This window comes from Babylonia areolata, chromosome 9 (assembly GCF_041734735.1).
Source record: "Babylonia areolata isolate BAREFJ2019XMU chromosome 9, ASM4173473v1, whole genome shotgun sequence".
NCBI lineage: Eukaryota > Metazoa > Mollusca > Gastropoda > Neogastropoda > Buccinidae > Babylonia > Babylonia areolata.
Genome location: NC_134884.1, coordinates 13,486,551 through 13,499,050, shown reverse-complemented (window position 1 = coordinate 13,499,050; position 12,500 = coordinate 13,486,551). Strand labels below are relative to the sequence as shown.

The following is a 12,500-nucleotide window of genomic DNA, read 5'->3' as shown; positions in this document are numbered from 1 at the left end:
ACACACACACACGTGCCTGCACCCCCCCCCCCCCACCCCCACCCCCCCACACACACACATATACACACACATTGTCTTGCACTGTCTCAGGGTTGGTTTTCAAGCCAGATCAGCGTCCAGAGGCAGTGAATCAGGCAGTGTGTGCTCCGTTCACCCTGTTCCCCAGTGTTGTTCCCAGACACATGTTGCAGCAAGCCAAGGACTGCATGAAGGACTTCAACACTCTGATGTACAGGGTGGCGCAGGATCATCACTTCTTGGAGCAGTCTTTGAGAAGGTCGGTCATGTCTGTTCTAGTCTGCGTCTTTGTTTTGATCAGAACATGTGTGTGGGGGGAGGGGGGAGGGGTGGTGGGTGGGGGGTGGGGGTGGGCAATGGGGGCATGTGGGGGATTGGGGGGGGGGGGTGAAGTTTCCTGGTCATCGGAACAACAATAAAAAGGATCGGAACAACAACGAAGTTTTTCTGTCTGAAATTTAGCAGCATTTTACAATGGCTTTCTCTAATTAAGCGTGTCACATATGCCGTCGTTTACATAAAACTGATATGCTCTTTATACATTTTTCCTTCCCAATAGTTCATGGCCTGTGACTCCCACGTTCACTCGAATACACAAGTTGGCTTTCACGTGCATGGCCTTTTTTGCCTCCGCTATGTTAGGAGTCATAATCCGCTTTCTTTATACGTAAACAGCACGCTAATCTTTCATAAAACGACATCATATTGTACATGTAGAATACATTACAATACAATTAATCTTTGTTGATCCGATTTGAAATTATAAGTGCACCCAAAGGCTCGTTACTTACACCACACCGTCTCTCAGTCATCTCAGCCATTTCATCTTTCTCCAGCGTTGCACTTTGAATGCGCGCGCGCGCGTGTGTGTGTGTGTGTGTGTGTGTGTGTGTGTGTGTGTGTGTGTGTGTGTGTGTGTGTGTGTGTGTGTGTGTTCGTGCGTGCTTGTGTATGGTATGTGTGAATGTATGAGTGTGTTTATATGTATGTTTGTATGTGTGTGTGTGTGTGTGTGTGTGCGCGCGCGCGCGCGTGTGTGTGTGTGTGTGTGCACGTGCACGCCTAGTGTTCCAAGTAACGTTCTACACAATGAGACATATGTTACCTTACTTTTTTTCTGCTGGAAATATCAGCAATATTTGATATGAAGCCCGCTGTCTCTTTATATACTCTTCGTTTGTACATTCCACAAACAGCCCAACATACACGTTTAGATATGCATACACGTGCATGCCTCTGTCTGTCTCTCAGTTTTTGAGAGAGAGAGAGAGGAGTGTGTGTGTGTGTGTGTGTGTGTGTGTGTGTGTTTGTGTGTGTGATTGTGTGTGTGTGTGTGTGTGTGTGTGTGTGTGTGTGTGTGTGTGTGTATCTGTCTGTCTGTCTGTCTGCCTGTCTGTCCTGTGTCTGTGTGTTTAATGACAAAGCATGCTTGTATTAATTATACATGTTCTTTCCGAGCAGATTTTTTTTTCCGAGAGCTTTGTGTACATTCTTCCGGAGCGTGCTTATAACACACGAAGGTATATGTTCAACTTCTGTCACAAATTATGTAATCAACTCCAGAAACAACTGTCACTGAACATCTATTGCAGCGTTCTGTTGCTGTCAACAAAGTCATGAACAAAAGCAGGAAACAGCCCTCTCAAATATTAACGCTTCCAAATATAACATTGCTTATAATTATAATCATACAAAGTAATGGAGAATATGATATGCTTTCATTATGATATCAATGTGAAGTTATTTTCTTCTGGATTCTAATATGAAAGAGGGTTGAGGAGGGTGCGGCGTGCTTTAGGGGGTTGGGGGATACTTTAGATGTGTGACTTTTTATTTTTTATTTTTTTACAACGCAGTATCTGGCAAAAACAAACAGTAAACGATGGTGAACAATACATTGGACTGGAGTGAGCAATCAGGATCCCGAACGATCCCCCGGGGGACCTACGGACGATTAGGGACGTTACGCCGGGTTTTAATAAAATCAGACCATCATGTAAACCGTCATGCTCATCAGGACAGTTCTCCTTGTGAAGTGAATGACTGTGTGGTGTGACAGTGTGATCCCAGTGGACCCCTTTGTGCGGAGACTGTGGGACATCTACACCACAGTGAGGACAGAGGGGGCAGCTCAGGTAGGGAGGAGACTTCAACTCTACTCTCTTTTTGTCTGTAATTCCACGTGCGCGTGCATGTCTGTGTGTGTGTGTGTGTGTGTGTGTGTGTGCGAACAAAAGAGGAATGTAAAAGAAAGGGCAAATTAGAGCCTTTTCAAACACGTATGTTTTCGTGCGCATATGATATGTCTCTGTGTGTATTGTGTATGTAAGGGGTGGGGGGTCACCACCACTCTATCCATTCTCTCTCCATCGCTTCGCTTTTACACACACACACACACACACGCATATATATATATATATATATATATATATATATATATATATATATATATATATATATATATATATATATATATACAGAGAGAGAGAGAGTTCACGAAGCCTTTCTATCCTTTTTGTTTGTAAACGTAACCTATTTCTAAGTGACATACGATCAACATTGGGCGCTTCATCCTGAATGTGTGTCGGCTGGTTTTAGCCACTTGATCTGTGTCCAGTGACGTTCAATTATTGTTCTGTTCTGTTACATTTCATTCGACATTATTCTATCCCATTTTATTCTATTCTGTGACATTTCATTCGATTTTGTTCCACTCCATTTCGAAACAGTGTTCAGTTTCAGTCTATTCTATTTCATTCTATATTATTCCATTCCAATCTATTCTGTTCCATTCCAGGTTACTCCATTTCATTCTGTGCCACTCCACCCCATTCTGTTCTGCCCCATTCTATTCTATTTCATTCCATATTCCTGTTACAAAAAAAACAAAAACAAAAACAAAAAAACATAGCCTAGTTGTCTTAATGATTATCGTTCCGTAGCCTTAACATCAGTCGTAATGAAAACATTTGAACGCTTGATTCTACAATTCCTAAAACTCCGCATTCCTCCATCTTTTGATCCCTTTCAGTTCGCCTGTAGAGCTAGCAGATCAGTTGAAGATGCCATTAGCATAGGTCTCTACCACGTCCTCAGACATCTTGAAAATCCTGACAGCTATGCCAGGATCCTTTTCATTGACTACAGCTCTGCGTTGACACAATAGTGCCATCAAAACTATATTTTAAACTGAAAGACCTCTCGCTGCCTGAATCAATTTGTGCATGAGTCCTAAATTTTCTAAGATGCAGACCGCAAGTTGTTAAAGTTGGTGACCTCACCTCTTCCACATGCATTCTGAACATAGGCACCCCACAGGGATGTGCTCTATCCCCACTGTTGTACTCACTATTCACACATGACTGTGCAACTCAAAATGAATGTAACACCATGGTCAAGTTTGCCGACGATACTACTCAAGAAGGGCTGATTACACACAGTGACGAGTCAAAATATAGGGAAGAAGTACTGGAACCTGTCAGCTGGTGTGATCAAAACAACGTATACAGAAGTATAAGGACGAGAATCGATCGCTTCACCAATAGCTTTTTCCCCAAAACGGTCAATGCCCTGTCTCTCGAACAAATCCAGTATGACCAACAGAATTGTGCAGTAAACAACCATCTACCTGAAGATCTAGTCATCAGCTCCATCCACATGTAATATGCAGCTTCTGTTCAAACGTGTGTGTGTGTGTGGGCGCGCGCGCGTGCGTGCGCGTGCGTGCGTGCATGTGTGTGTGTGTGTACGTGTGTGTGTGTGTGTGTGTGTGTGTGTGTGTGTGCAGTGCGTGCATGTGTGAGTATGCACAAGTTTTTATAGTGATATGCACTGGTGTGTATCCTAATTTCTACTGTATCTGTGTTTGTGTATCATTTTCGATTTATGTTCGTACCTTGTTATGTACTATCATCCCCCCAGCCCCCTCCCTTTCAATATTCCTTGTGACCCCAGTACACTTTTTAATAAAGGCATATTCATATTATTCCATTCCAATATATTCTGTTCCATTCTAGATTACTCCGTTTTATTCTGTGCCACTCCCTTCCATTCTATTCTGCCCCATTCTATTCTGTTTCATTCAGTTCCATTCCATTCTGTTTCATCACACTCTATTCCATTCTATCCCGTTCGCCTTCAGACCATCAGTGTGGACCTGTTTCGTAACGACTTCATGATGAACATGACGGACTCTGGCACCAAGACGTCAGCCGGCATCCCTCCCTCCTCTGCCTTGCAGCTGAAGCAGATCGAGTTCAACACCATTTCTGTTGGCTTGGTTGGCTTGGCTGGAGCCACGACGCTCCTGCACAGGTGAGACAGACAGACAGACAGACAGACAGACAGAGAAACAGAGACAGAGAGAGACAGAGACAGAGCGAGTCTTGAGTCGCAACATAATTATTGATTTAGCCTTTGACCCATATCAACAGAGGTTAACACATTCAGAGGTGTGGTATGAAAATAACACAGCAATGGTTGGCGATTTACATGTTTCTGATTTGGAAAGCTTTGTAAATATAAGAGAGAGAGAGAGAGAGAGAGAGAGAGAGAGAGAGAGAGACAGACAGAGAGACAGACAGACAGACAGACAGACAGACAGAGACAGAGACAGATGTAGTTCAATTCAACTAATGTAGTGGAGCAGTTGCGTAGTGGTAATGCACCCAACTAGGAAGTAAGTGAGTCACAAGTTCGAGTCCCATATTAAACTAACCGGTATCCCCCCCCCCTCCCTCCTGCCCCTCCGCTTAGACGTTGAGTTGTGGTATAGGTGACAGTCTTTCAGGTGAGACGACAAATCAAGGCCTCGTGTACAGCATGCACTCAGCGCACGTAAATAAAGGGTAACGAAAGGATTGTCATTGAAAAAATTGTGTATAAAATCCACTTTGATAATAGACTTTTAGACAGGGAAAACATGGGTGGCGCTTTACAAGCTGAATTTCACACAGACAATTCTGTTTCGACAAAAAGTAATACAATACAGTACAATGTAGCTTATATCCCAGCTGACCGCAAAATGGTGCGGAGGCAATGTTGGTGGAAGCTCTGTTGTTACACGCTATAGATGTATCCTTCAATGATGATGATAATAATGACACTACTACTAATACTGCAATTGCTGCTGCTGCTGCTGCTGCTGCTGCTGCTACAACAGTACAACAAATAACACTACTAATGATAATAATGATAGTAAAAGTTTGTGAGCGTGTTTGTTCACATGGTCTTCTCTTTCTCACTCATTCTTTCCCTCACACTCACTCCTGTATCTCAGTCTATGTCTCATCCTAACTCTGTGAAGTGCTGTGCATAATTAAGTTTCTTTACCTCTCTTTTTTCCATTCGCTTAGGTACACGCTGGACTTAGCAGGGAAGGAGTATACACGAGAAGAGGTGACGTGAAGATTTACATCTGATTGCTTTCCCGTCTGTTGATTTATTCCTTCTTCTTCGTCTGCGTCTGCAACTCCCACGTTCACTCGTATGTACGCTAGTGAGCTTTTACGTCTATGACCGTTTTTACCCCGCCAAGTAGTCAGCCATACTCCGCTTTCGGGGGTGTGCATGCTGGGTATGTTCTTGTTTCCATAACCCACCGAACGCTGACATGGACTGTAGGATCTTTAACGTGCGTATTTGATCTTCTGTTTGCGTATACACACGAAGGGGGTTCAGGCACATATGTTGACCTGGGAGATCGAAAAAATCTCCACCCTTTACCCACCAGACGCCGTCACCGAGATTCGAACCCAGGACCCTCAGATTGAAAGTCCAACGCTTTAACCATTCGGCTGTTGCGCCCGTCGATTCATTCCAGATCTGCTCTGTCTGTGTAGTATTCATCTGCCTGTGTGATACACTTCTTAACCATGTGTGTGTAGCTATTCGTTTGTGCGTCCGTCTGTTCTGTGTCTGTTTCTGTCGTATGGTAGTGTGTCCTTTGTTATCTTCCTCGATCTGAAACAATAGTGTTATCGTGTGATGATCCTGTAAAAGGTACAGGAGTTTAAATGTGAATATAGCACGGATGTCAACGTTCTGGTTTTCGGTAGTTGTGAAAGTTTGATTGAGGAATGCGTCAAACGGTGCGGACCACCATTTACAAACAGTCCTGATGACAAGTCTGCACTTTTAACCATTAATGATTCTGTGAATAAAGGGACTCGGCCGTGCTATGATGTCTTGATGGCGAAACATATTCCAAATTTAAGCAAGAAATGTTTTGATATATTTGGTAGATGTTATTTGGAACAAAATGTGGAAGTGTTATTTGGGCCAAAGTTTTTGATACACAGAATACAAGACATTAAATGGTTCCAGATGCAGATCATCCATCGAATCACGGGAACCATCATGATTCTAAGGAAATGGGCGTTGCACGAAACAGCAACTGAACCTTTTACCTTGAACTGAAGGAAAGCATTGATCACATCCATCTTTGTTGTTTTAAAGATGTTTTCACTCCTGTTCTTTTCTGGAATGAAATGGAAGAATTGCTCAAAATCAGAATGCACATATCTACTTACAGATAAGATCAAAATACACAACTCTGTTGTTTCATATTTTCAAACCAGACATGTCAAGATAAGATGTCAGAGGGAATGTTGTGCAGATGCCTGACAATGAACCAGTACTGGGGATGGCCAGAGGTCTGGTGACAGCTTGGGAACTGTACGGGAACCTGGAGTGAGTTCACATGATAATAATGACGACAATGATGATGATGATGATGATGATGATGATAAAAATGTGCATTCATATCGTGATTACCCAGCAACTCAAACCATCTCAGTGTGTTTAACAATACATATGGAAAGAACAAAGAGACAAAGACAAGTGATATTATTTCGGCAGTGTTAAAAAAGGAACTTGTTGTGCTGGTGTAATTCACTCATTTCTGCACACCATTGCATGATACACAGTTCGCACAAGAACACAACCAAACCACTGCACACACAGGAAAAGGAATATGAACAATATGAAAGGCACAAACTCACTGGAAATATTATTTCGAAATGGTAGGCTACAGTTGTACAATATACGCACCTCTTCCATCACACAAACACATGCGCGCGCGCGCGCATGGACACACACAAGTAAATTCTTTTCTTTTTCTTTTTTTTTTTTTTTAAACAACAAACAAACAAGAAAGGCACGTCCTTCAACTTCAAGCCTCACTTGTGATACACACTTAAAGAAAAAAATACTAATGCAAACTTATAAAAATTAAAAATTAGTTTGTTGAAATGTGTTTTCTATTCGTTATCATAATCATATACAGTTTCGCGAAAAAAAAAGTCTTCAATGCAGATTCGAACCACGAATGTTTGGGTCGAAAAACAGTGGCTAACAGCTAACGCGGATTCAACTATGAAAAAAAAAAAAAATTTGTGCATGTTCTTTTAGGGAATGAATCGACAGTGGCAATCAAAGTCGTGACGCGGTTCAAATCATGCTATTTTGGTATATCTCGGGCATTTAAAAATTTCTTTCATGTCCGAAGTAAAGGAGACGTTCCCATCACCTCAAAAACACTGCCATATATGTCCGTTTTTATAGATCTGCAGAGATCGACAAGCTTTGTCTTTCCACTCACTGAGAAACTACGCTGGACACCGTCCGTTCAATTTCTTTTTTCTGTTCAATCTAGTTAATTAAGCATCCACTTTAAAACATTCATATGCAGTAAACACGTCGACGATTACTTAAAAAAATTCTTTTAATTCGGCGGTAAAGGAGACGTTGCCATCCCGTCAGGGTTTGCAACATGTTTAGTCAAGATCTGCACTGACCAGTGCCGTGTAGGCCAGGCAGTGAAACGGTCGATTCGAATTTTCTTTTCTGTTCATTCTGGTTAATTCAGTGTCCACTTTCGAATATTCATGTGCAGTAAACACGTCAATAATATAGTTAGTGTCACTGTATGTGTTATGCCCAGAATGTGTATTTCTTTGCTTTTAATTGCGAACATGAAAAACGAGGTCATGTCTTCTCATCAAACACAACCTACCTTCCAGTTCCAGCAAGTCAGTCATAAGCGGTTTTTGAAATTTTCGGATTTCAGACCAAACCTTAACGAAATAAAACTGTTAATGATACTGAAATACGACTTAATTCGGGAGACTTACAACCTACTGTTGGTATGACTGTGAAGATTTTTTCATACTATATCTAAGCCAAATTTGGTATTGGCAGACACAGTATTTCCAGAGAAAATGGTAATGTTCAAGTTTACCAGGGACGGACACACACACACACACACACACACACAAACACACAACCGAACACCGGGTTATAACATACTCACTTTGTTTACACAAGTGAGTCAAAAACAAGAGATGCAAGGCCTCCAAGACTCACTTGTGATGTGTATTTAATTGAACAAAGAAATAATGGGGGAAAAAGAAGAAAGAAGAAGCAGCCATCCCATCAAGAAGCCTTGACGTCACTAAATTCTGACGAACACAGTAAGACGTGTGGTATTTTTTCCAGGACCTAACTCTAAATTACGTCATAGTGTGTACTGTCTACAATTTGTCTCAGACAAGAAGCTGGTAATCTGCTTGATCAATGATTGAAACTGTGTTGGCAGAGGGGAGATATAGTTAGATGTGTGTGTGTGTGTGTGTGTGTGTGTGTGTGTGTGTGTGTGTGTGTGTGTGACCTATTTCATTTCTGTCTTCTTTGTCAAATAGAGTTTCTCAAGGCTGTGTAGTGTTGCTGAGATGTGTGTTGCAGGGCCATCATTCTGTTTCTAGTTTCGGAAAAGGAGGCCAACGTCATTGATCAACGCTGGCTGGAGTTCAAAGTTCACCAGTTGAACAGGAAAATAAACGTTGTTCGTGCCACTTTTGATGATGTCCACACGAAAGGTTCCCTTGGGGAAGATAAGAAGTTTTTCTTGTGAGTTTCAGTCAGAAATATGCTGACTTCTTTGTTTTTTTCAGTCACCTGTTTTCCTTCCTGTTGTGCTATGGCTTTCTGGTGTCTCCCCCCACCCTCACACCCACCCCCACCATCCCCGTTGTTCTGGGTTCTGGATTTCTTTCTTCTACATCTCTGCACATGTACTGACATAGTGTGTGTGTGTGTGTGTGTGTGTGTGTGTGTGTGTGTGTGTGTGTGTGTGTGTGTGAGTGTGTGTGTGTGTGAGTGCGTGCATGTGAGTGGGTGTGTGTGTGGGGGGAGAGGGGGGAGGGGGTTGTGGGGGAGGGGTGTGCATGTGAATGCATGCATACATACACATGTGACTGTGAGTAGTAATACATGCATGCATGCACATGTTTACATGAGTGTGTGTTTGTGTCTGTACATGTACTTAAAATCATTCCAAAACCTGTTGGTTTGGCTTACATTGCAAGCATGACAGATTATAAGTGGTTGTCACAACTTGATGGACTGCGTACATAGGCTACCTTTCTAATGGTATCAAATTATTTATTTTTCAATTTCAGAGACCAAAGCGAGGTAGCTGTGGTGTACATGAGGACTGGTTACGGTGAAATTTCCTATACGTCTGAAAAGGCAAGCAGTTCATTTATGTACCTCCAATATTAAAGACCAGCTACATAATTACACAGGGAAGAATGTGACTGATGAATGGAGGTGGACAATCGGAAATGTCTCCTGACAATTCTTTCTCTCTCAGTCTCATGTCTTTATCAGTAGTAAAGGTTACCTTATTAGGATCATTATCATTATTATCATTATGATAACTAGGTTATTATTTTTGTTGTTCTACCAATAACAAAGACTCACAGTATCCAGAGGAACCCAATATTTTTACGGAACATGGGGTTTCAAAAATCTGTATTCAATATAAGCACGGTTTAAAAACCCACTAATATGGGAATACAGTTTATACAATAAAAAAACAAAAACAAAAAAACCCAAAACACATCAAAACAACAGCAAGATTGACAGAAGAAACAATGTAATAGTTTTGCAAAAGAAGAGAAAAGGAAAACCTTTCATATATAGCAAATATTGAATGCCTTGGTTTTTATTGATGTCTGAGTTCTGTTCATTGCAGTTGTGGAGATGATGACTATGGTTTAGAACCTAAACTGACAGATGTATTTGGAGTATGTTTGAAGTTATGTAAACCCTGGTTATCAGTTGGTCTGTCTGCGTGTCTGAGGTACGTTACTTATTTTTGTTTTATAGTTTTCTCCCTTTTCAACACTGGTCAGCAACAGCATATAAACATCTCTCTCTTCCTCACTCTCTCACCTTCTCACTTATGCTTTTTCTCCAGGACTGGTCAGCCCGGCTTCTGATGGAGCGGTCAAGGTCCATCAAATGTCCGACAGTCCGGTCACAGCTGAGCGGCTCCAAGAAAGTGCAGCAGGAGCTGGCCCGGCCAGGAGCCGTGGAGCGCTTCATTCAGGACCCGGCGGCCGTGCACAGGATACGGCAGACCTTTGCTGGACTCTACAGTCTGGACAAGGTGTGTGTGTGTGTGTGTGTGTGTGTGTGTGTGTGTGTGTGTGTGTGTGTGTGTGTGTGTGTGTGTGTTAGGCCATTTTGGTAAGTAAACAGAAGTGCAGTTGTTGTTTTTTTAATCTGAAAATTTAACAGTTACAGCATACGATGCAATATTTTCCATGCACACTGGTACTGGTGACTTTTCACAGTACTATAAACTGATACGAATATGAATTGCAGTACTGACCTTGGCACCGGGCTGTCCTTGGTGAACTATTGGTGGATAACAGAACTGCTTCAGTCTGGGAAGATTTTCTTTTTTCACATTCGAAGACTGAAGGAGAAGAACATGATACTCATTCGATACAAAATCTTGCTGCAGACAGTGAACGTTTGTAGACATAGATCTGCAGTTCAAAGGTAAAAATTTGGAATTGCATTTACAATCCATACTTTGAAATAAACAACAATACTGATGGTCAAATACAAAACATACAATGTGTAAGAGACCACCAAAAAATTTAAATAGGTTATAACAGAAAGAAGAGAAACCCAAGAATCACTGTCCACCAACAACAATCAAATATTGAAATAGGAAACTAGCAATAATAATGTGTTAGTTCTGACAACACCGGAAAATACACATCAGATACACAGAAAGTAATCTTGAGTCAACACAGTAATTACGACTGAGATCTCACGATGAAGAAAAGACCAATATTGGCTCAATATCGCTATATTATATATATATATATATATATATATATATATATATAGATAGATAGATAGATAGATCAGCACCATCGTTGTAGCACATCAAACATGTTACATGTTGCACCATTTGTCGGAGGCACCAAAGAAACGAGAATGACAGGGTCTGCCACAGTGCCAGGCTGTGACCTCCGGCTGCTGTACTGCTCTCGCTGTTTTCATCGGCTTAGTCCAGAACAGCCGCCGCATGGAACGCCCCAGGTTTGCCGCCAGGATGCTGGAACCCTTCCCAGTGGAATGAATGCCGTCCTTGACATGGTTCATTTTCAGCTGCTCATTTGACACAAAAGATTCACGGCTCAGTTCGAATATCTCTTTGCAGAACAATGCATTTAACAGTTGTTTTACACTCAGTTCATTATTCCTTACAGCAGGAACCTTGCTGATTACAATTTTAGAGTTAGAAGAAGACTATGGTTTGTTGTTGTCTTTTTTTTTTCTTCTTCTCTTTTTGTCGCCGAGCACTACCAACAACGTAAACCATCAAAGTCAAAAGTCAAAGACGTAACTGAAGGTGACTGTTTCTCTGCAATGACGTGATTTCTTCTTTGAAACATCAGGCCTGTGAACTCAGTTTGGCGGGGTTTTTTGTGCTTGTCGTTGGCCCTGCTGTTGTCTCAGCCGGCTGTGGTTTAGGGGGAGTCCGTGCATAGGTGGAATTGCACACGGGGTCTGTTTGAGTGTAGGTATTATGTAGGTATTATAAAGTACCACTTTTAGCTTTGTCACCCTTTCAATCAGTCGCGTTTGGTTTATCATATTTTGTTCCATTGACGATGTGCTGACATAAGGTCAGAATTATGGAACTTAATTTACTGACCAAATTATGCAAGCTGGAGATTTCGTCGTGACCATCCTTGATTTCTTCTGGTTGGCTGTCAGTAGTGTCATCAGAGGTGGTAACGGAGGGCTTGCCCGTGGGACTGGTGGCCTCTTCCGTCGACTCAGTTCATGTGCCTTCTTCTGCTGTCATTTGTGCTGGATAATCTTCAGGAATATCTTCTTCTGCATTCGCAGAGGTACAGGAACTGAATCGTTTCCTCTGTGATCTTGTCGTTCGCGTCATCACAGTAGTTTTTGACAAAGATTAGCAGATGATTTCTTGTCCGTTGACTGTATCCGCCATCTTGGTGACGTATCCTCGTGTGTGTGTATGTGTGCGTGCGCACATGTCTATGTGTGTGTGTTTGTGTATGTCTCTGTGTGTGTGCGTTCGTGCGCGTACGCGTATGTTTCTCTCTATGTTTCTGATCGAATAGACTATAAGCTATCCACTCTGA

General features: G+C 41.9%; 1 protein-coding gene across 2 annotated transcripts in view; it reads left to right on the top strand.

Annotated features, from left to right (window-relative positions):
* The window catches only part of LOC143285724 (glutathione synthetase-like), a 19,270-nt gene that overhangs the window by 1,733 nt on the left and 5,037 nt on the right, over nt 1–12,500 (top strand). For both annotated transcript variants that reach the window (XM_076593130.1, XM_076593131.1), the window contains exons 3-10: nt 91–277; nt 2,078–2,153; nt 4,160–4,332; nt 5,373–5,415; nt 6,635–6,708; nt 8,761–8,925; nt 9,477–9,546; nt 10,280–10,471. In XM_076593130.1, the coding sequence (XP_076449245.1) occupies nt 91–277; nt 2,078–2,153; nt 4,160–4,332; nt 5,373–5,415; nt 6,635–6,708; nt 8,761–8,925; nt 9,477–9,546; nt 10,280–10,471 (980 nt within the window). The remainder of the gene's footprint in view (nt 1–90; nt 278–2,077; nt 2,154–4,159; nt 4,333–5,372; nt 5,416–6,634; nt 6,709–8,760; nt 8,926–9,476; nt 9,547–10,279; nt 10,472–12,500) is intronic.